Source organism: Giraffa tippelskirchi, chromosome 3 (genome assembly GCF_054371585.1).
Source record: "Giraffa tippelskirchi isolate mGirTip1 chromosome 3, T2T-mGirTip1v1.2.pri, whole genome shotgun sequence".
In the NCBI taxonomy this organism is placed as follows: Eukaryota; Metazoa; Chordata; class Mammalia; order Artiodactyla; family Giraffidae; genus Giraffa; species Giraffa tippelskirchi.
In genome coordinates this window covers 43100054-43118933 of record NC_137277.1, presented here as the reverse complement: position 1 = coordinate 43118933, position 18880 = coordinate 43100054, and the positions used below count along the sequence as shown (strand labels likewise).

At 50.1% G+C, this 18880-nt stretch overlaps 3 protein-coding genes and 1 long non-coding RNA gene across 21 annotated transcripts; 2 read left to right on the top strand and 2 right to left on the bottom strand.

Annotated features, from left to right (window-relative positions):
• Positions 1-47: 47 nt before the first annotated feature.
• Positions 48-7323, bottom strand: IFT20 (intraflagellar transport 20). Of its 17 annotated transcripts, none has more exons than XM_081580439.1 (8): positions 7231-7323; positions 5562-5679; positions 4626-4778; positions 3490-3742; positions 3202-3330; positions 1981-2066; positions 912-1015; positions 48-464 (listed from the first exon to the last, which is right to left on the bottom strand). In XM_081580439.1, the coding sequence occupies exons 4-8, from the start codon at positions 3557-3559 to the stop codon at positions 383-385; spliced, it is 471 nt and encodes a 156-aa protein (XP_081436565.1). In that variant the 5' UTR covers positions 3560-3742; positions 4626-4778; positions 5562-5679; positions 7231-7323; the 3' UTR covers positions 48-382. The 17 variants fall into 17 exon arrangements, with proteins under 17 accessions (XP_081436565.1, XP_081436561.1, XP_081436562.1 ...); XM_081580435.1 differs by having other exon boundaries at positions 3490-3719; XM_081580436.1 differs by having other exon boundaries at positions 3490-4394; positions 4626-4702.
• Positions 156-2805, top strand: LOC145542163 (uncharacterized). Its single transcript, XR_014079630.1, has 2 exons — positions 156-2433; positions 2541-2805. It is a non-coding gene; the product is annotated as an uncharacterized LOC145542163 (long non-coding RNA).
• A 135-nt stretch (positions 7324-7458) lies between the features above and the next one.
• On the bottom strand, positions 7459-14184 carry LOC145542156 (uncharacterized). The gene is made up of 3 exons (XM_081580425.1): positions 13687-14184; positions 12026-12659; positions 7459-9992 (listed from the first exon to the last, which is right to left on the bottom strand). Exon 3 carries the CDS (start codon positions 8342-8344, stop codon positions 7523-7525), a length of 822 nt encoding a protein of 273 aa, XP_081436551.1. The 5' UTR covers positions 8345-9992; positions 12026-12659; positions 13687-14184; the 3' UTR covers positions 7459-7522.
• On the top strand, positions 7602-17950 carry TNFAIP1 (TNF alpha induced protein 1). Of its 2 annotated transcripts, none has more exons than XM_081580423.1 (7): positions 7602-7724; positions 11028-11343; positions 11898-12067; positions 12699-12788; positions 12871-12923; positions 13698-13893; positions 15278-17950. In XM_081580423.1, exons 2-7 carry the CDS (start codon positions 11139-11141, stop codon positions 15512-15514), a joined length of 951 nt encoding a protein of 316 aa, XP_081436549.1. In that variant the 5' UTR covers positions 7602-7724; positions 11028-11138; the 3' UTR covers positions 15515-17950. The 2 variants fall into 2 exon arrangements, with proteins under 2 accessions (XP_081436549.1, XP_081436550.1); XM_081580424.1 differs by having other exon boundaries at positions 7602-8429.
• Positions 17951-18880: the final 930 nt, after the last annotated feature.

Here is an 18880-nt window from a genome sequence, read left to right as displayed (position 1 = left end):
ATAAGCATACACTTCAAGGGCACCAGGAAAAGAGGTAGATCAAGCCATTTGAAAATAATAATTTATTGCTTTTCCTTCCAAAGCTTTGTGAATTTACAAAAAAAAAAGTTGACAGGCTGCTCAGTTCAGACTGAGAATGCAAGAGGTGAGAACCTGGACCACAATGGCCACTGGATGTTCGCCTGCAGATATGCACTGACATCTGAAACAAACTCCCCCAGGTTTGTTATTGCCTTCAGAGATGCTGCAATTCCTTACACAGCTTCTCACATGACAGTTGGGTCACTGGTCAAGTCATGGAATGGTACAGAGGTTTTCTTGGTTTGGGGGCTGTGGGATTTTTTTCTTTTTTGCCCTCCTACTAGAAAATGAAATTTTCAGTTCATTTCTGAAAAATAAATTGGTCAATAAACTCATTTTGTTCTGCTTCTACTTTACACAAAGCTTCATATTCAACCCGATACCTGAAAAACAAAATTGTTAGAAGCCCTCAAAATGGATGAAATAAACCATGAACTTAATTCTTCCAGAGAAGAATAGAAGTGATTTAGATGATTCCAAGAAATGTGAGTTCAAAATGAAGTTAGGGCAAGAGAGAGAGAAAACTGAGGCAAAGCTCTACCTAGGGCCACCCCTGAGAAGTCTCCAGCCCTGAGAAGCTTCCTTGCAGAGATCCAGCCAACTCCAGACATTTGCTAAGTGAGTGTGTGTGCCCTCAAACTACCAGAGGTTGTCTGACATTAACAAATTTTCTTCCCATCATGTAATTTTATTTTTAAAATCTTCAAATCAAGATGATAAGACACTATTCCTGGGAGAACAATGATGAAGAGCAAGAATAAGAGGTGACCATTCAAGAGGAAAAACAGAATTGAAGCTGAGTAAAGAACTTGCTTTAAGACAAAACTTACCTTTCAAGCTGCATTTTCTTTTCTGCTATTAGTGCCTGGAGTTGCTGCTGTTGGGCTTCTCTCTGTTTTGCTATAGATTTGAGCAAGTTCCGAGCACCAATGGCCTAGAAAAACATGATATTGCCAAGAAAGGTCATGACTTAAAGTCCTCAACTGGGGAAGGGACAGGGGGCTCTGGGGGGCGGGGGAGCGGGGAGTGAGGAAGGTTGAGCCTCAGTTTTAGGAGTAAGTCAGAAGGAGGCTTAACCTCCTGTTCCCAAAGTGCCTGGTGAGAACAGAGCTGCAGCTCAGAATCTGCAGACCTAGGAATCTGTAGGGCCTGGCACACAGTGGCCCATCTGGTCCACCATTTAGCCTTGTGTCCTTTGTCAAGTTATCTATACTCTGCACACCTTCATTTCTTCATTTATAAAATGAGAGTAAACCACCTGTTATATTCATCATATCTCAGTGATGATGTGAAGATTAAAGGAAACAGTATACTGGCATGTAAGAGTTCAATAGTGGGTTAACTGGACCAGGAATTACTTATTTTTAAATTGCAGTATAACTGACATATATTAGTTTCAGGTATACAACATAATCATTCAATATTTGCACAGGCATTCTTACTTAAAATCTTGTTTTAATTAAAGAACCCTCCATCACCTAGTCCTCCCCACCCCCCCAAAAACATAAGAAGGGAATTCCCCTGATGGTCCAGTGGTTAAGAATCTGCCTGCCAATGCAGGGGACATGGGTTTAATTCCTGCTCCAAGAAGATCCCACAGGCAACAGGGCAACTAATGCTGCGCGCTGCAACTACAGCCACAGCCACTGAGCCTGCGCACCCTAGAGCCTGTGCTCCGCAACAAGAGAAGCTACTGCAGTGAGAAGCCGTGCACAACAAAGAAGAGCCCTGGCTCGCCGCAACTAGAGAAAGCCCACGCAGCAGCAACAGCCCAAGACCCAGCACAGCCAAAAATAAATATTTTTTTTTTAAGAACCAGATTAAAAAAAAAGGGGGGGGAGAAGGATGAGAGGCTAGTGAACCAGGCCAAAAGTTAGACAAAATACATGCTGATCTTACCTTCATCTTCTCATGTTCTGCTTCCTTTGCAAGCTGGTCAACAAGCTCAATTAAGCCACCAACTATCTTCTGAAACTGGCCAATTTCTTTTGTGGAAAGAACAAAAACAAATGTTTTATTTTTCAGCATCACCACTCTCCCTCACCATTTCCTTGTGGCTAGAGGGCAGGACTAACCACCTCTTCTAATTTGTGTGAAAAGCCATTTGGTGTCTGACAGCCTTGGTCTGAACCTAGAGAAGGGTGGCTGTGAGCCCAGAGCTGGGTTGGGGTGTATTTGGATCTTGAGTCCCCACTGAACCAGCCAGAAGCTGTAGCTCGGCTCCAGCTCCTGATGGGCGCACCTTAGGGATGGACCGCATCCTGTTGTCCTAGGAATGACAGGAAGCACAAAGGGCTGACCTCACCAAAGGACCGCCTCAGGTTATGAACGCTGCCACTGGACAAGCCACAGGTAAGACACTAGATTTGAGTTGATGGGGAGTGGGGGCTTTCCACCTGTGACCAGAGCTAATAAAAAGCTCAAAGCAAAGGAGTTAATCTCTCATTTGTTCTTTTCAGTGTCCCTGGGTATAGTGGAACCTGTGTTACTGCGGACTAAACTAAGACCCAGAGGGTAGCACAACATGCACACAGCGTTCAGAAGACTGGTGAAGAGAACCCACTTCCTTCCGCCAGTCGAGCTCTCTCCAGAGCCTACGGACTCCCCAGAAGGCTCAGATACAGGCTACATCTGCTCTATATTTGCTGTTACTGGGCTTGTTTGGCTGCTGGGACAGAAAGCATCCTGGCTATCACTAGCTTAAAAAAAAAAAACATGACTTCATGGAGCCTTTTGAATTGCCTCTCCAAACTCCAGGTGATCAACTCTCACTCCAAACAATGGCAAGTCTGCCACTGAGAACACTATTTCTCCCAAGAAATCAAATCCTAACTCTGTTTCCCACCCCCAAGTCACAGTTCTGAAGTTTAAGGTTCCTGGGACGGCCTACCTAAACAACACCCACCTGTCTCCACTACAGTGTTTGATTGGTGCCCTGGGACTACCCGAGAGCATAGGAGGGCACGCAGACAAGGTGGGTGGCACATGGGAATTCAGTAGAGCCAGGTTCAACCTCCTGGGAGCCAGCAGCTCCATTCGGGCAGGGCCCAGAGCTGCAGTCAGGAGGTGGGGGCAAGACACAAAGCTGAGTGGCACCACGTCCCCCCAGACGACACTCACTGTCCACAAAGTCCTTGCACTCTTCCTTGAGCTCTATGGTCTGCTGGGTAACCTCTGGGTCCAACACCCGCAGCTTGTTCAGCTCATCAAAGTGCAGCCCTGCTTCAGCCAGGATGTCCTTGGCCATGGCTGTAAAGAAACCAGCCCCAGTCCCCGATCACTTCCCAGCCCCTCAGGGAGAAACCAGCTTCCAGCCCAGCCCCACTCCTGGCCCTGGACACCAAGGCCAAAAGCCCAGATGTTCCAAAGGCTCCCCCTTCCCTCTGCCTCCGCCTCTCTGAGCCTCACCTGTTTGCCTTCCAGCTTCCCCAGAGAAGAGAGGTTCTCTGACAGGGTCAGCCAGGGAGAAGTGTGTCATAGGAGCAAGGGTCAGGAAAGAATAAAGTCCAGTTGCTTGTCACAGGCATCGTTCATTCAACACACATTCCTGGAGTGCCAGCTACATGCCAGCACAGCTAGATGCTGGGGATAAAGATGCGTGCAACATGGTGCCCGCCCTGGAGGAGCACAGAGTGTAGCTGGAGGAAGACAGACACGTACACTGAAAAATTACACTGTGTTAAGTGCTTTTACAGAAATATCACTAAAGAGCTGGAGGAAAAGAGAACAGTTAACTTGGGGTGAGGGACTGACATGTGAATTAAGCTGGGAGCCATAAGCATATTTATTTATCCCCAGTTATGTACCCAAAAGGACATAAAAGAACTTTTCAAATACAGTGCTGGAACAACACGAAAGACAAGTAAAAGAAAATATGAGTGAATTAAAAATTAGGGTTAAAAATAAACACAAGGAAACAAACACAAGAAGCCAGGGATAAGAATATTACCCATAATGTACGCCACAGGCACACCTGCCTCAACTGGGACCCAAAGTTGGGTCAGTCTTTTTCTAGTGGAAAACACAAAAAGGAGTGAAATATCAGCGAGAACATGCCAAGCAAGGAGGTCAGGAAAGGGCATTCCAAGCAGAGAAAACAGCCTGGACAACAGCATAAAGCCATTGGAAGGGCCCATTCCTGACTAGAAGTTGAAAGGACAGAGGATGGAGAGGGAAAGCTGGGTGGAGCCAGATCAGAAACACCCCGTGGGCCAAGCTAATGAGTTGGGCTCTTTTTTTTGTAAACGAGAACCAGCAGAGAGATCTCCCTTCCCAGGCCACCTCGCATTCCTGGTCCAAAGGATGCCTCAATTCTGGGAAGGAAACACTGAAAATTCACCCTCACTCTGGCTTAAACACATACACAAAATAAAAATGAGAGAGCACATGCCTTAACTAAAAAGGGCAGCAATGCTACTTAGGTCTAGCCAATGGCCACTACACCAACGTGGAAACCCCCGTGTTCCGGAGGCGACCACGACCCGGCCCTGCGACTGTCCTTCCCTCCCGCCTCTCCCAGCCTCCCCAGTTTCCCTTCCTGTTACCTTAGAGAAGTTCTGTTCCGAATGGGGTGATTCTGGGAGCGACTTGCTGGGGTAGGTATACCACAGAAAGAGCAATGCTTAAAAAGAATTAAGTTCCATTGTTGCCACAACTGATCTTCAAGAGGACCAGAAATCCAGATTTGCGTATGCAATCTGATTTTTAAAGGAGAGTGTCTCCTTTAATTCAAAAATTTTAAGAAAAAAAAAAAAACACCAAAACCCACATTCAAGACTGGGTGGGCCAACTAACACATGTCTAGCTGTGTATGGGAGAAGGCAATGGCACCCCACTCCAGTACTCTTGCCTGGAAAATCCCATGGATGGAGGAGACTGGTAGGCTGTAGTCCATGGGGTCGCTAAGGATTGGACACAACTGAGTGACTTCACTTTCACTTTTCACTTTCATGCACTGGAGAAGGAAATGGCAACCCACTCCAGTGTTCTTGCCTGGAGAATCCCAGGGACAGGGGAGCCTGGTGGGCTGCCGTCTGTGGGGTCGCACAGAGTCAGACACGACTGAAGCGACTTAGCAGCAGCAGCAGCTTGTATGGCTGGCCTGCAGTGGGGCCTTTGGCCTCACTGCAGTCCATTCAAGTAAGTCAGCTAGCATCTTCCTTTTGAAACACTTTAATCATCCAGAGTTCCCTTGTGATTGGGCTTTTTAAAACGATCTGTCTTCCTATTTGTTCTATTTACACATATAGTCTAAGTCAGGGGCCCCCAACCTACGGGATCTAATGCCTGATGATCTGAGGTGGAGCCTATGTAATAATAATAGAAATAAAGTGCACAATAAATATAATGCACTTGAATCATCCCAAAATCAACACCCCGCCCCGCCTCTGCCCCCCGACCATGGAAAAACTGTCTTCCATGAATCTGGTCCCTGGTGCCTAAAAAGTTGGAGACCGCTTGTCTAAGCATTTAGCACCTACCAGGTGAGTGGTAAAGAATCCGCTTGCCAATGCAGGAGACACAAGAGACACAGGTTCAATCCCTGGGTCGGGAAGATCCCCTCAAGGAGGAAATGGCAACCCACTCCAGTGTTCTTGTCTAGAAAATTCCATGAACAGAAGAGCCTGATGGGCTACAGTCCAGGGGCCGCAAAAGAGTCATACACAACTGAGCGACTGAGCACACACACAAGTAACTAATCAGACAAACTGCTTCAAATAACCCGAGGGCACAAAGATCTGCTTCAATTTGCACTTCCTTCCCAGAGAGCTTGCATTTATTCACAAACATCTACTGAGCCCCTGTCCTGGGGCTAGAGTAGTGAAGTAAATTGCTTTAGTTCCCGACCTCTGGACAGACAGTAAACAAGTAATCACAAACTGTGGTAACAGTATGAGGAAAAGCACATGGTGCTACATGAAGCTGTAGCAGAAGGATAAAATTCATGTGGACACAAAATTACCCCCCCAAAATTGTAAACAAAAGTCTTCTGAAAAAGTGACACTCTGAGAACTAAAGGCTGTCCAGAAGTTTGTCAAGTGAAGGGAGGAGGTATTCTAGGCAGAAGGAAAAGTGTGTGTGAAGATGCTGAGGCTATGAGAAATGGAACCTGTAACAAGAGCCAAGGGGCTAGTGTGGTTGAAAGGCTGAGCAAGGGAGAGAGAGAAACGGGATGAGGTGAGATGGGGAGGCTAGGGCTGGATGGTAGAGGGCTCTGAAAGCTGCAGTAATGAGCCTGGATATTTTCATAAGCGTTTAATGGGCAGCCAGCAGATTCTCAGCAGAGTGGCATAGTCAGATATACCCTTTAGACAGATCGCTCTGACCCAGGATGGAAGATGGGTTGGAGGAAATAAGAGGAGGGAGCTACAACTATTTTGTTCATCACTGTTACCCTAGCATCTAACATGAGGCCTGCACAGAAACTGGCACTCAGCAAATGTATGTGGTATGACTATGAAAACAGAACAGGCTATTTCAGTAACCAAGGCTTGTAGCTGAAGAAAAGTGTTCCGATTTGAGATGTTTTGTAAGTCGAGTTAATAGAACTTAGTAAAGGATGACTAAGGCAGGGGTTTGGGGAGGAGTGAAAGAGAGTCAAGCAAGATTCCCGCGTACCTGGCCTGAGCTAGCTGCACGGCTGGAAAGGGATAGTTGAATGAGAAGCGTCAGACCGGAGAAGAAACAGAGAGGGTTCAAAGCCGACTACCGGATTCTCTCCCAACTCCCACCACATGCGCATCTGAGGAACACCGGGCACAAGAGCCGGACTGAGCTCCAGGAAGATGCGAGTGGTGACGCGCTCTCCTCCAAACCCAACCCCGGGCTCTCCCCGGACCCACGCTGGGCGCTCCGAGCAGGCTCCACCCGTGGGGTGTGGGGAAAATTAGGAAGACCTGGGCATGGAGCTCGCGTCTTCACTACGTAAACTCCTTGAACTTAATCTGAGTCGCAGTTTCCTCCTAAGATAGTTGCGAGCAGCAGCGTGTAAAGCTCCAGGCCCTAGCCGGGGGTAAAACCGCTCCCAGAGCCTGGCGGAATTTCCACGTTTCTTTCGCCCCGGGATTGCTTTTCCTCGGGGTGCGAGCCTCTGAGGCTCATCTCACCCCGGGCCTGCCCCAAGCCTGCCAACCCGGGGTCACGGCCTACCTGTTCACCCAGCAGAGACAGCGCCGGCGACCCAGGCTAACGTCGGCACTCAGCGCCTCTCTCCAGTCGGCTGCAGCCGACACCCTGCCCTGCAACCGCAGCCGCTGCCACGGCGACAAAACCTGTTTACCTCCAACGTCACTTCCCGACGCCGGAAGCACTTAGACCCACCAAACCCGCAGGGCCTGCTGGGAAACAGAGGCCTGAGAGGAGGGATAACTGCCTACGAGACCCAGAGCCTTTGCGCCGGAAAGGCTGCCGGAAGTAGCTATGAGCTCAGCGCTAAATACTCTCAGGGGCCCCTCCCTCCGCCCTGATTGGGTGCTGCGCCTGCCCCGCCTTCTAGTTTCAGGCTCCCGCCGGCTCCGGGCGGAGTCCTCGGGTGGAAGATGCGAGTTTCGGCCCGGGATTGCTGGAGCTCGAGCGGCCACAGTTCGGGGGCGGCACGGTGTCGACTTGCACCCCAGCTGAGAGGAGAGGCGCCACCGGGGAGGGTGAGAGCCGAGCCGGCCCATGCCCTAGGGGAAGGGATGGATGGGTCCTGGGCTGAGCAAAGAGAGCCCCACGCGGTCTTGGGGAAAAGGCGTGGGACGGCGAAGGGAGGTGGAGAGCTCAAATCCTCCCCTAGGGATGGGTGTCGGAACCGATCTCTGTTTCTCAATAGTGAGGAGCGGTACGAGTTGGGAAAGACTCCACACTGGCATGGAGAGGTTGGGTCTCGATAAATTTCTCCACACCCTTTGGATGTAGCAATAGAATTACACCTTGGATTTTCTGCTAGAGCCGCCCTCTCTGACCAAGATCGGCTCCTCCCCTCGCCATCCCTGGTGTGACGAATTTCTTTCCTTAGGACCCCACCTTCTAACACCGCCGTGATTGTTTGCTCTTTATTCCGTGTAGGTTCCCATTCACTTTGCCTAGTGTGACACATATAGGCCCCTAGCATCCCCAGATACCCCCCCCACACACAAAGTCCGGAAGGAAGAGCCCTGAGGCTCTCAGTGGAAACTTCATTTTCACTGGAATTACATTCTGGGGCGTCACCTGCCACAGGATTCCTGGAACCTATTGGCCTGGGCGGAATCTGAGCAACTGGAATCTGAACTGACGTCATCCAGGGGCTCGAAGCAATTGCTTTGTTGGAAAAGAATAGATTAGTTTGGATTTGTCTTCCTTTGTTGGCAGCCGCCTAACCTTTGGTGAGCTCCTTTTCTTTGATCTTGGGGAAATTGGGGCTAGACACAAAATGCATAGAGAACTTGTTAAAACCTGTTAAGGAGTGGATTTATTCCTTCGGGGTGGGCAGAGTTTGGTAAGGTAATCTCATACCATTCAAGCTTACTTACTGATTGGGCAGTCTGCTGGGGCAGGGCGCTCATCTCATCCATACTGGCAAACCAACAAAGGAGTTCAGTATTTCATACAGCACCTGTCTTGCTGGCCCTTCCTTGGATGTTCTTCCCAGGGTGAATGCTCAGTCACTCAGTCATGTCCAACTCTGCAACTGCATGGACTGTAGCCCCCCAGACTCCTCTGTCCATGGGATATTCCCTGGGCAAGAATACTGGAGCGGGTTGCCATTTCCTTCTCCAGGGGATGATCCCGATCCAGGGATCGAACCTGCATCTCCTGTGTTTGCAGGCAGGTTCTTTACCACTGGCGCCACCGGGGGCGTACTTAAATCTTTTGGGGAACAATTTCAGTCTACTGCTACTGCTACTGCTAAGTCGCTTCAGTCGTGTCCGACTCTGTGCGACCCCATAGACGGCAGCCCACCAGGCTCCACCGTCCCTGGGATTCTCCAGGCAAGAATACTGGAGTGGGTTGCAACAAATTGGCAAATACTTACAAATGTGCATGGCATTGTGTTAAGCACTGTTTGGAGAGTGTAGTAGTAAATGTGGGAAAACCAGTGCACTTCTTCTGGGTTACACTTAGAAGAGATAATGATGTAAACTTCAGCATGCTGTGATGATGAAATGAAGCTATTTCACTTTTTTCCTGACTCCGTTACCAGCACTGTAGTCCAAGCCTTCATCGTCGCTTGCCTAGAATTCTGGTCTTCACACTTGCTCTCTTGTATTCAGAGAGTCCACTCTCTACACAGTAGCCAGAGTGATCTTAGATCATATCGTTTCCCTGCTCTAAACCCTACAGTCGATTTTCATTGCAATTAATATAAAATCCAAACTCTTCAATATGATCCTTCCCTGACTTCTCATCCAGCCATCTTCCCCCTTCTTTCTTTGCACCAGCCACCTTAGCCTTATTTCTGCTTCTAAAAACTTGCTTCTGACCGAGAAACTTTGCACCTACTCTTCCATCTGTCTGGAATGCTCTTGAGAGCTTAGCTGGAATGTCACCTTCCCAAAGAGCCTTACCCTGGCTCCCCATCTAAATGAGTCCCTCTTCCTAGTCACTCACTTTGTTTTATTAAGTACATTTTTCACTTCTGAAATTGCCTGCTTATTTTTTCATTTTCTTGTTGTATGTGTCTTCCCACTATGAGGTAAGACTCCATGGGACTGACTCTTTTCTTCTCATCTGTATCCCTAGCTCCTGGCACAAAGCAGGGACATGATAAATATCCTTATTATTTTTATTCCTGTTAATGAACAAGAATATTCATGCTTCTTTGAATTCCTGAAGTCAAGGACAGTATCTTTTCATCTCTTCCTCCTGCTTAACTTGGTAGGCACTCAATATTGTTTTATTGCCAAATGAGTTAAATGAGCTGATGATATATATGCCTTGAATAGTACCTGGAACAGAGTAAACATGCAAAGAATGTTGGCTTTTTGTTTTTTCTCAGTGAATGAATTCTATCAATTCTTTAGACAGCCAAAACATGTAGAATCTAGACCACAAGGGGTAGTCTGGCTTTGCCTTCCTCTGCTTTCCTTGCTTCTCCGTCCTGTAAACTCCTGTCAGTGTTTCAGTTTTCAGATCACCTAATTGTTTTTAGACTGATCATCTGGTTCTTTTTCCCCATTCTTGTTGGGTGGGAAGAGAGGAGGAGATAGGGCTGGGTCCCCTCTCAGGAAGAAAGAAGCAAAAATAGCCATCCTGTAGTTGTTCTAGCCTGAAAAATGGTGACAATTTCAGGAACTCAGGGCAGGGCTGATGCCAAAAAAGAGGAAGGTCAGGAAACCTCAGCTGGAACCAGGATAACCTCTGCCAGGAACACTGGCCAGCTCCCTCCAGCCTGGCTCAATCCGTGTTCTCCTGAAGTTGCTGTTACTTGCCTTCCTGAAGCCAGACTCTGGGTGGTGCTCAAAGGAAGCACTGGTGCAGGCTGCCCTGAGCCTGGAGTCATTAGAAAGGAAGTGCATCCTGTCCCTCAGACTCCTGGGAAACTCCTAGGCTGGCTGGATTCCCAGTAGGTTTGGCTGGAAATCTTGGATCCTGGGAACCTCGAGAGGAAAACAACTGGAGTCTAACTGGTGGATCCCCAGGGTGAGGACTTAAGCTCTGCCTAGTCTGTTCCTGGAGCTATCTCTGATTAGCTCCAAAAGTTTGCTTGACCTCTTTGTCACCCAGAGCTGGGCCGAGTCTCAGGGAGACTGATGAGGTAACCAGCACCAGGTTCTGGGAGACTGTGTTCCCAGACCTGGTAGCTGGTACCATGAAGAACAGCAGGAATGTCATTTTTGTCGTTGCCTAAGGCTCAGTTTCTGTCAGGGAGTCTTGGGCTCAGGAGAAAATGACTGGGTGGTCAGTGTTTGTCTTCCTGTTGCCTCCCAGCTGCGGGCTCTCCTCTACTGACTCATGTCTTCTCTCTCGTGTCCTGCTCACAGCGCTGAGTATGAGGCTCTGGCCTCCACTGGCCACTCACTCGTGACCCTTCCACCACGGCGGAGCCTTCCAAGCCAACCTCCTGCCGTGTGGTGATCTACTTGCAGCGGGAGATGTCGGGGGATACCTGTCTGTGCCCAGCCTCGGGGGCCAAGCCCAAGCTCAGTGGCTTCAAGGGAGGAGGCCTGGGCAACAAATACGTCCAGCTGAATGTGGGCGGTTCCCTGTACTACACCACCGTGCGGGCACTAACCCGGCACGACACCATGCTCAAGGCCATGTTCAGTGGGCGCATGGAGGTGCTGACCGACAAAGAAGGTGAGGCGCAAGGGCTTGTTGAGCGGGGTGGGGGTGGGGCGGCTTGGGAGGAGGAAGTGACTTCAGAGCACGGCCTAAGCCTGGCAGATCTGGACTCTAGATTCATTTTTCTTCTTCATCTAGTACAGGACTCCTTCACCTGGATTTCTTATGCAGCTTCAGAATTCTCTGAAACTACATGGAATGTTGTGTGTGTACGTATTTTTCAGGGAGAAGAGCTGTACTTTTAAAATATTCACATAGGACTAGATTCTCATAAGAACCATCACCAGAGTGCCTGAGCAGTGGGCAGAAAGCAGGCAGGACTGGGTGGTTTCTGTGTTGCCAGGAGGTGGGCCTGGAGGGCCTGTGTCTTCTTGGTTTCAGGGAGGAGGGGTGAAGAGCAGCCATGGACCTCAGAGCTGGAGGTTCTGTGCCCACTCCTGTTACCCTGTGCTGTGGGCTCTGTGCTCCTTATCACCTGCCACCAGGCTTGTCAGGTGGTTTTTGCCTGCTGTCTGCTCTGAGGTACCTGGAGACAAACACTAACCCTCAGGGGCCTGTCTGAATCCCAGGCTGGATCCTCATAGATCGATGTGGAAAGCACTTTGGCACCATTCTGAATTACCTCCGAGATGACACCATCACCCTCCCTCAAAACCGGCAAGAGATCAAGGAATTGATGGCTGAAGCGAAATATTACCTCATTCAGGGGCTGGTGAACATGTGCCAGTCTGCCCTGCAGGTACAGAGGCAGAGGCAGGGCGGGTTGATGAGGTCGGGGTTGGCTCCCTCCTTCAGGGACGTAGGGTGCAGTTCCTGGAAGGCCACATGGCAGGTATGAGATGAGTCCAAACCTAGTTAGACACACTGTTGTTGCCCAGGCCAAGCAAGCTGGCAAAGTGAGTGAAAGTTGCTCAGTTGTGTCCGACTCTTCGCGACCCCATGGACTATACAGTTCATGGAATTCTCCAGGTCAGAATACTGCAGTGGGTAGCCTTTCCCTTCTCCAGGGAATCGTCTCGACTCAGGGATCAAACGCAGGTCTCCCACATTGCAGGCGGATTCTTTACCAGCTGAGCCACAAGGGAAGCCCCAGCAAGCTGGTAGCCAGTCAGTTTATAAGGTGATGGACTCAGGTTGAGTGACTAGACCCTGCTTCTAGTTTATACGCCTAGGTATTTGGAGTTAGGTTTCTGGAAGTAGGGGTCTGCTCGCCAGTTGGCAGTTTCTCCTGCCAAGGGCCTCCTGTCTCTATCTGATGCCTCAACAAGCAGGGGGTGGCCATGGCAGAGGGGCTCTGACAGCTCCTGGGAAAAGCCTGGCAAACAGAAGATCTGAAAAAAAGAAAAGACTCTTTGCTGTGTGTCACCCAGGACAAGAAGGACTCCTACCAGCCTGTGTGCAACATCCCCATCATCACCTCCCTGAAGGAAGAGGAAAGGCTCATCGAATCCTCCACCAAGGTACTGGGACCTCCGAGGGGTCGCCAAGGGCGGTAGACTGGGGGTGCCAGGTCCCCGTCCCTCACACTCTCTCCCCTCACAGCCCGTTGTGAAGCTGTTGTACAACAGGAGCAACAACAAGTATTCCTACACCAGGTAGGGGGGCACCCAGGCAAGGGTGGGGGATGGTGCCCAGGGAAGGGCTGATGAAGCAGCTGGAAGGGCTGAGCAGACAAACTGGGCAGCAGACTCAAGGGAAGCCACCTGCATGCCTGGCACAGTTGGCATGAGTCTGAGTCTTGGGAGGAGAACAGAGCAGAAGGGGACTCAGAGCTGAGGCATTTGGAATTCAGTGGGGCCCTGGCCGGGATGGAGACGAGACTGAACATGAACATGTAACTGAACATGTGTCATGTCAGGCAGCGGGCCAGGGATTTTCCCTGCATTCTCTTAGAGGGCTGGGAAGCCAAAGAGCTGGAACTCCTCCTGAGACAGCCTTTGTTCTTTGCATCTGGGCCAGTGGACCCCTTGTCCCCCAGTGTCCTCTCAACAGGCCATGGCTAGGTACAGGCAGGAGGCTGCAGGCCCTCAGTGATTCTCCGTGGGAGACATATTGCCAGGGTCACCCCTGCAGCAAGGGAAGGGGTCCTCCTGTTGAGACGGCAGTCAGCCTCCTTCCTTCTGGGCCTGCTGAGAGGAGGCCCTCCCTCAGCTCTCTCTGCTGTAACTTAAGTCCAACTCACCTCCTTCCCCTCAGAGGCCCCCAGATTCACAGGGGACCCCATGGTCCTTTCTCTGCATCCCTCTGGCATCCTGACTTTTCCTCATTTTGTGAGCACAACGGGGTGGGAGGCAGGGGAGAGCCCAGCCCGCACCACCCCTGTGCTGGGACCTCACTCCCAGGCCGGTGGTCTCTCACCGATTTTTCAGCAACTCTGATGACCACCTACTGAAAAACATCGAGCTGTTTGACAAGCTCTCCCTGCGCTTCAATGGTCGCGTGCTTTTCATCAAGGATGTCATCGGCGATGAGATCTGCTGCTGGTCCTTCTACGGGCAGGGTCGGAAGCTGGCAGAGGTGTGCTGCACCTCCATCGTGTACGCCACCGAGAAGAAGCAGACCAAGGTACGGGGCTTCCACCTGCCTGTGTGCAGCCGAACCTTTCACCGCCAGGCATACATTTTGTTGTGTTTCCCACACTCACCACAATGGTGTTGGTCAAGGACAGAAGCCAATGCAGGGAGTTTAGGGAATGGCACAGAATTCTGCTCTGGTCAGCTGAGAGGCAGGGCTGTTGACCAGCGGGGGTAATTGGAGTTGGCCCAATTCAGATCTGAATTCTGGTCCCAAAGTCAGCTTTCTGACTTTGGATAAGACATTTAAACCATCTGGGCCTCAGTTTCCTCATTTGAAGACCTGAGAATGAAAGTATGAATTTAACAGAACTGTTATGAAAATGAGACAGTTCTTAGGAGAAGCAGTGCAGGGCAGTAGAAAGAGCTGTTCAGACCTCTAGCCCTTGCTGGTTGGGCATTCCTGGTCAGTCAGCTTTGCCTCTGCAGTGACAACACGCTGCCAGGCACGAGTAAGGGATTTGACAGGAGACAACAAATTCAATTTTTATAACCTGTAAAATGGAGACTAGGGCTGTTGGAAAATTTAATTTTATATATATATATATATAAATATAAATATAAATATATATAGACTTTGGGGCTTCCCAGCCGGCGCCAGTGGCAATGCAGGAGACACAAGAGATGCAAGTCTGATCCCTGGGTTGGGAAGATTCCCTAGAGGAGGAAATGGCAACCCACTCCAATATTCTTGCCTAGAGAATCCCATGGACAGAGGAGCCTGGCGGGCTACAGTCCATGGTCACAAAGAATCGGACATGACTGAGCACATGTGCACAACAAACTCAGCTAACTCTCCCCAGGCTGCCAGCAGACAATGCCTCCCTGGAGGATAGCTGCCCCCCAGTGTGTTTAGGAGACGACAGCTTTGCTAGGGTGGAAGGGTGGCTTGTCTGCAGGGAGAGCTGTGTGCATGTGAAGGGCTCAAAGCAAGTAGGCTTTTTTGTTTTCCGTGTGCCTGGCTCTATGCTCAACACTTTACAATCTTCATACAACATTCACAGCAGTCTCTGGGGTCAGTGTTAACATTTGGAAACTTAGGCACCACAAAGTTAAGTCTGAGACCCCACAGCTAGTAAGTGGGGGAGCTGTGTTTGTACCTAGGCCTGACCACTTAGCCAAGGCCCTGACCTCTCTACATACTAGTCTGCTGGTCTGGGATTGGGTGGGGGAGGGTACTAGTCTTCTGCATCTTTATGTCCATAGAATACATCTCCTTATGCCTCCTCCAGAGAAAGACCTCTGCCTGCCCTCGCAAGACAGAAAGTCATGTCTCTTGAGAGAGTTCTGGAGGCCTCATGGAGTTAGCAGGGCCAAGGGCCCTGACATACTGTGCCCTCTTTGGGATGAAACCTCATGCTGTTCTCTCATCCCAGGTGGAATTCCCAGAGGCCCGAATCTACGAGGAGACACTCAACGTCTTGCTCTATGAGACCCCCCGAGTCCCTGACAACTCCCTCTTGGAGGCCACAAGCCGGAATCGCAGCCAGGCTTCCCCCAGTGAAGACGAGGAAACCTTGGAACTGCGGGACCGTGTCCGCCGCATCCACGTCAAGCGCTACAGCACTTACGATGACCGGCAGCTCGGCCACCAGTCCTCCCATCGCGACTGACAAGACCCTCCTGGAGTCAGGGCACAGGACGCCCCATTGCCCCTCTTGTGGAACCCCGCCCCCTCGGCCACCCCACTCTGCTGCTGGCTGGGTCTCTGCTCCAGCACCCAGAGGCACGACAGGACCTGCCTGGGAGGTCAGAGGGCCTGAGCAGGGGAGGGCTTGTGTTTCTCTGTCCAGCTCCCTAAGCATTTCAGGAGGACTGGCCCCCTTGCTCAGCCTCTCCCTTTCTGCCCAGAGGCTGAATAGACTGACCTGTCCACCTCCCACTAGGAGAATTCCCTTCTGCCCTTGGCTGAGCGTGCCTTTGCTCTGCTGAAGGCTACTTTAGGCTTCAGGGGATGCCCACGGGGAAATGGGTCACTCTCTGAGGAAGGTGGCTTCTGGTGCTGTGGAGGCCCAGTTTCTTACAGGTGGGGCTCCTTTTTTCCTAAGCACAGGCTTGATGAGTTATGTTTGTAACAAATAATCTAGGAAATGACTAGTTTTTAGTTGAATAATGAGGGGACTGGGTATTTCTGCTACCCCTCCAGGGTTCCAAGATCCGCGGTAAAGCAGAACCCTTGGCCCTTTTGATACCTTTGGAATCTGTTTCTTTAAAGCACTTTGTACTTTTATTCAGGAGATTTGTAATTTGCCCTGACCCACGTCATCTTCTGATCTAATCCCCTTTTCCCTCTAGAGTCGATCTAAGGGAGGGGAAAGCAGCAATAAAAAAAACTGACCAGCTCTAGCTTTGCCACAGTGGCCAAGCAGCCAACTCAGAGAGCACTGATGGGGTGAGGATGTGTAAGTTAGGACCTCTGGTCCTAATAACACCCCTATAAGAAAGGATAGTTTACCCCTGCATCTTAAGAGTCACATATGCACTGACTCTTAGGGGTCTTACATGACTGTTCTCTTTGATTCTCTTGCCCTCAGCTCTGCGGCAAGCTGTCCTCACTGCAAGCCCAGAGGGCCCTTGCGGTGGGGGGTGGGGGTGGGGCAGGAGCGGCTGGCAGCCCGGAGCACGAGCTGCAGCAGGAAGGCTGGAGCCCGTAGGCCCCACACCCACCCGCCCATCATCCAAGGACAACATACACAGAGCCCTGCATTCCCGTGGGCCCCACTGAGGTGGTTATGCTTGGCCATCCATCCCGCCACCCCCATCCATGCTGTTGGTTTTGCATCCTAGCTGGGGATGGTGGTTCTGACCAGTGGTGAGTCCCTTAGGATGTGTGTAGCCTAAGAGCCTTGAAAGGGTTCTTCGTTTATTTCTTGTTGGGTAAACTTGGCTCTAGAGATGCTGCACCCTTGGGTAAGGGTGCAAGTTCCTCTTCAGGGCTTCGGTTTTCATTCCCTTCTGTTTGGCTTGGCCCTCGGGCAGCTGCTTATCTGAATTCTTTTCTAAAGGAATGCCACCAGGAGGGAGCTGTTTGGCCAACCTAACAAACCAGCATTGCACTCAGCAGTACCCACTCAGTCAGGAAGGGACATAGCTGATCAAGTTCATGTCTCTTTGACTACTCTGACTATAGCTAAGTGGCTGCTTATAGTTGACCCCATGAGCCTATGGGCAAATGCCAGGCCAGGGTTAGTAGACACAAAGACCTGTGCTAGGGCAGGAGAAAGGTGACTCTAATCAGGCATTTTACGCTTGTCACATTCTTGAATGTATACAGACTCTCAGGTGAGGCACCTTGATGGTCAGCTATGAACGGTTCTTCAAGCCTTCACTGGAGTAACAAGATGAAGACAAATCCATTTCTTTGGCCAGATTCCAACTCTGGGTTTCCCACAGCGACTGGAATGCTTCTGCTTGAGGCCACCAGTCTGTTTCCTCAGCTGCCTTCCCGAAGCCCTTTAATACTCAAAGTCTCAGCTCCCCACTGAGGTATTTTAATGCTTGTCCCTTAACCTCCCCAGTCCCTGGGCCTCTCTTCACTGCTGGGACTTTGAGATCCTCAGCTGTCTCAGTGGTGAGCAGTCTTTTCTTCCTGAGACAGCACAATAGTCTGGGACTCTGGGCACTTATCTCCTCCAGTTGAAAATATCTCTTAGCTTTTAAAATACTAACACTGAACTCACTGAAGTAATCTTAGCTTTTAAAATCAGACTGTATTGTAAGAGTTTGGGGAATTTTGAGTTTCCCAACCCCATTCAGAAAACAGCTCTTGGCTGCATGAATTTTTCAATTCTGAGCAGCCCTGGGGAACGTACACAAAAAATGTGGATGAAGGTTAAACCTGGTCAGTTTCTAAGAAAACTGGAAGCCTGCTGTTAACCACACAGACCAGTATTATTAGGTTCTGATCTGTTACCAGATCAGGGTCTGCTGAAGGATGGCACAGGTTCTGGCATGAAAGAACTTCTTTATCATGTAACTACAATTCTCTGTTGCTCAGCATAGGTGATGGAAACAAACACTAATTTCTAATAAAACTGTGTTACACTGCAGTGGTTCAGAGCTGTGTTTACAAGGAGTAGAGCTTGGTCACTCACTGCTCTGTGGACATAATTCATGTATTTTTGTTCACCACCTGACTTTACATTCTCACTAGGGCCTATGCCCCATTGCACTCAGTTGCCCTGCAACCCAGGCTCCCCCTGGTGGAGGATTAGTGAAAGTGAAAGTCAATCAGTCCTGTCTCACTTTTTACGACCCTATGGACTATACAGGTCATGGAATTCTCCAGGCCAGAATACTGGAGTGGGTAGCCTTTCCCTTCTCCAGGGGATCTTCTCAACCCAGGGATTGAACCCAGGTCTCCTGTATAGCAGGTGGGTTCTTTACCAGCTGAGCCACAAGGGAAGCCCAAGAATACTGGAGTGGGTAGCCTATCTCTTCTCCAGCAGATCTTCCCAACCCAGGAATCGAACCAGGGTCTCCTGCATTGCAGGCGGATTCTTTGCCAGCTAAGGTGGAGGATTAAGGACAACACTATAAAGGGCTGGAACTGAAATTTAATACTAACTCAAGAAAATGACCTCTAAAAATCACTATGATAGTGGGGGAGCAAGCAAGAATCCTAAGCATCAGGGCAAAAATGCAGCACATTTTTATCTATGGCTCTTGGAGATCTTCAAGAAGCTCAGAAAGTAGCTTGGCTTAGTCACTGTCCATACCTAACGCTCCTTGGCTGAGTTTCTGCATTTCTGAACTGGAGGCTTGGCAGACTCGTGCCTGTGGCTGGCAGGGCCACTGGTCCAGGAAACCCAACAGGCTTGCCTCACTCCTTTGACCTTGCTGCCGGCCTCCAGCTCTGCACTTGGCAGAGCGTAAAGAAAACAAGAGTCCAGTCCAGCACCCATCTCACTGGCTGAGTGACCTGGGAGACATCAGCCAAACCCCTGCCTCACGATGGAGACAGACACGCTAGCTGAAAG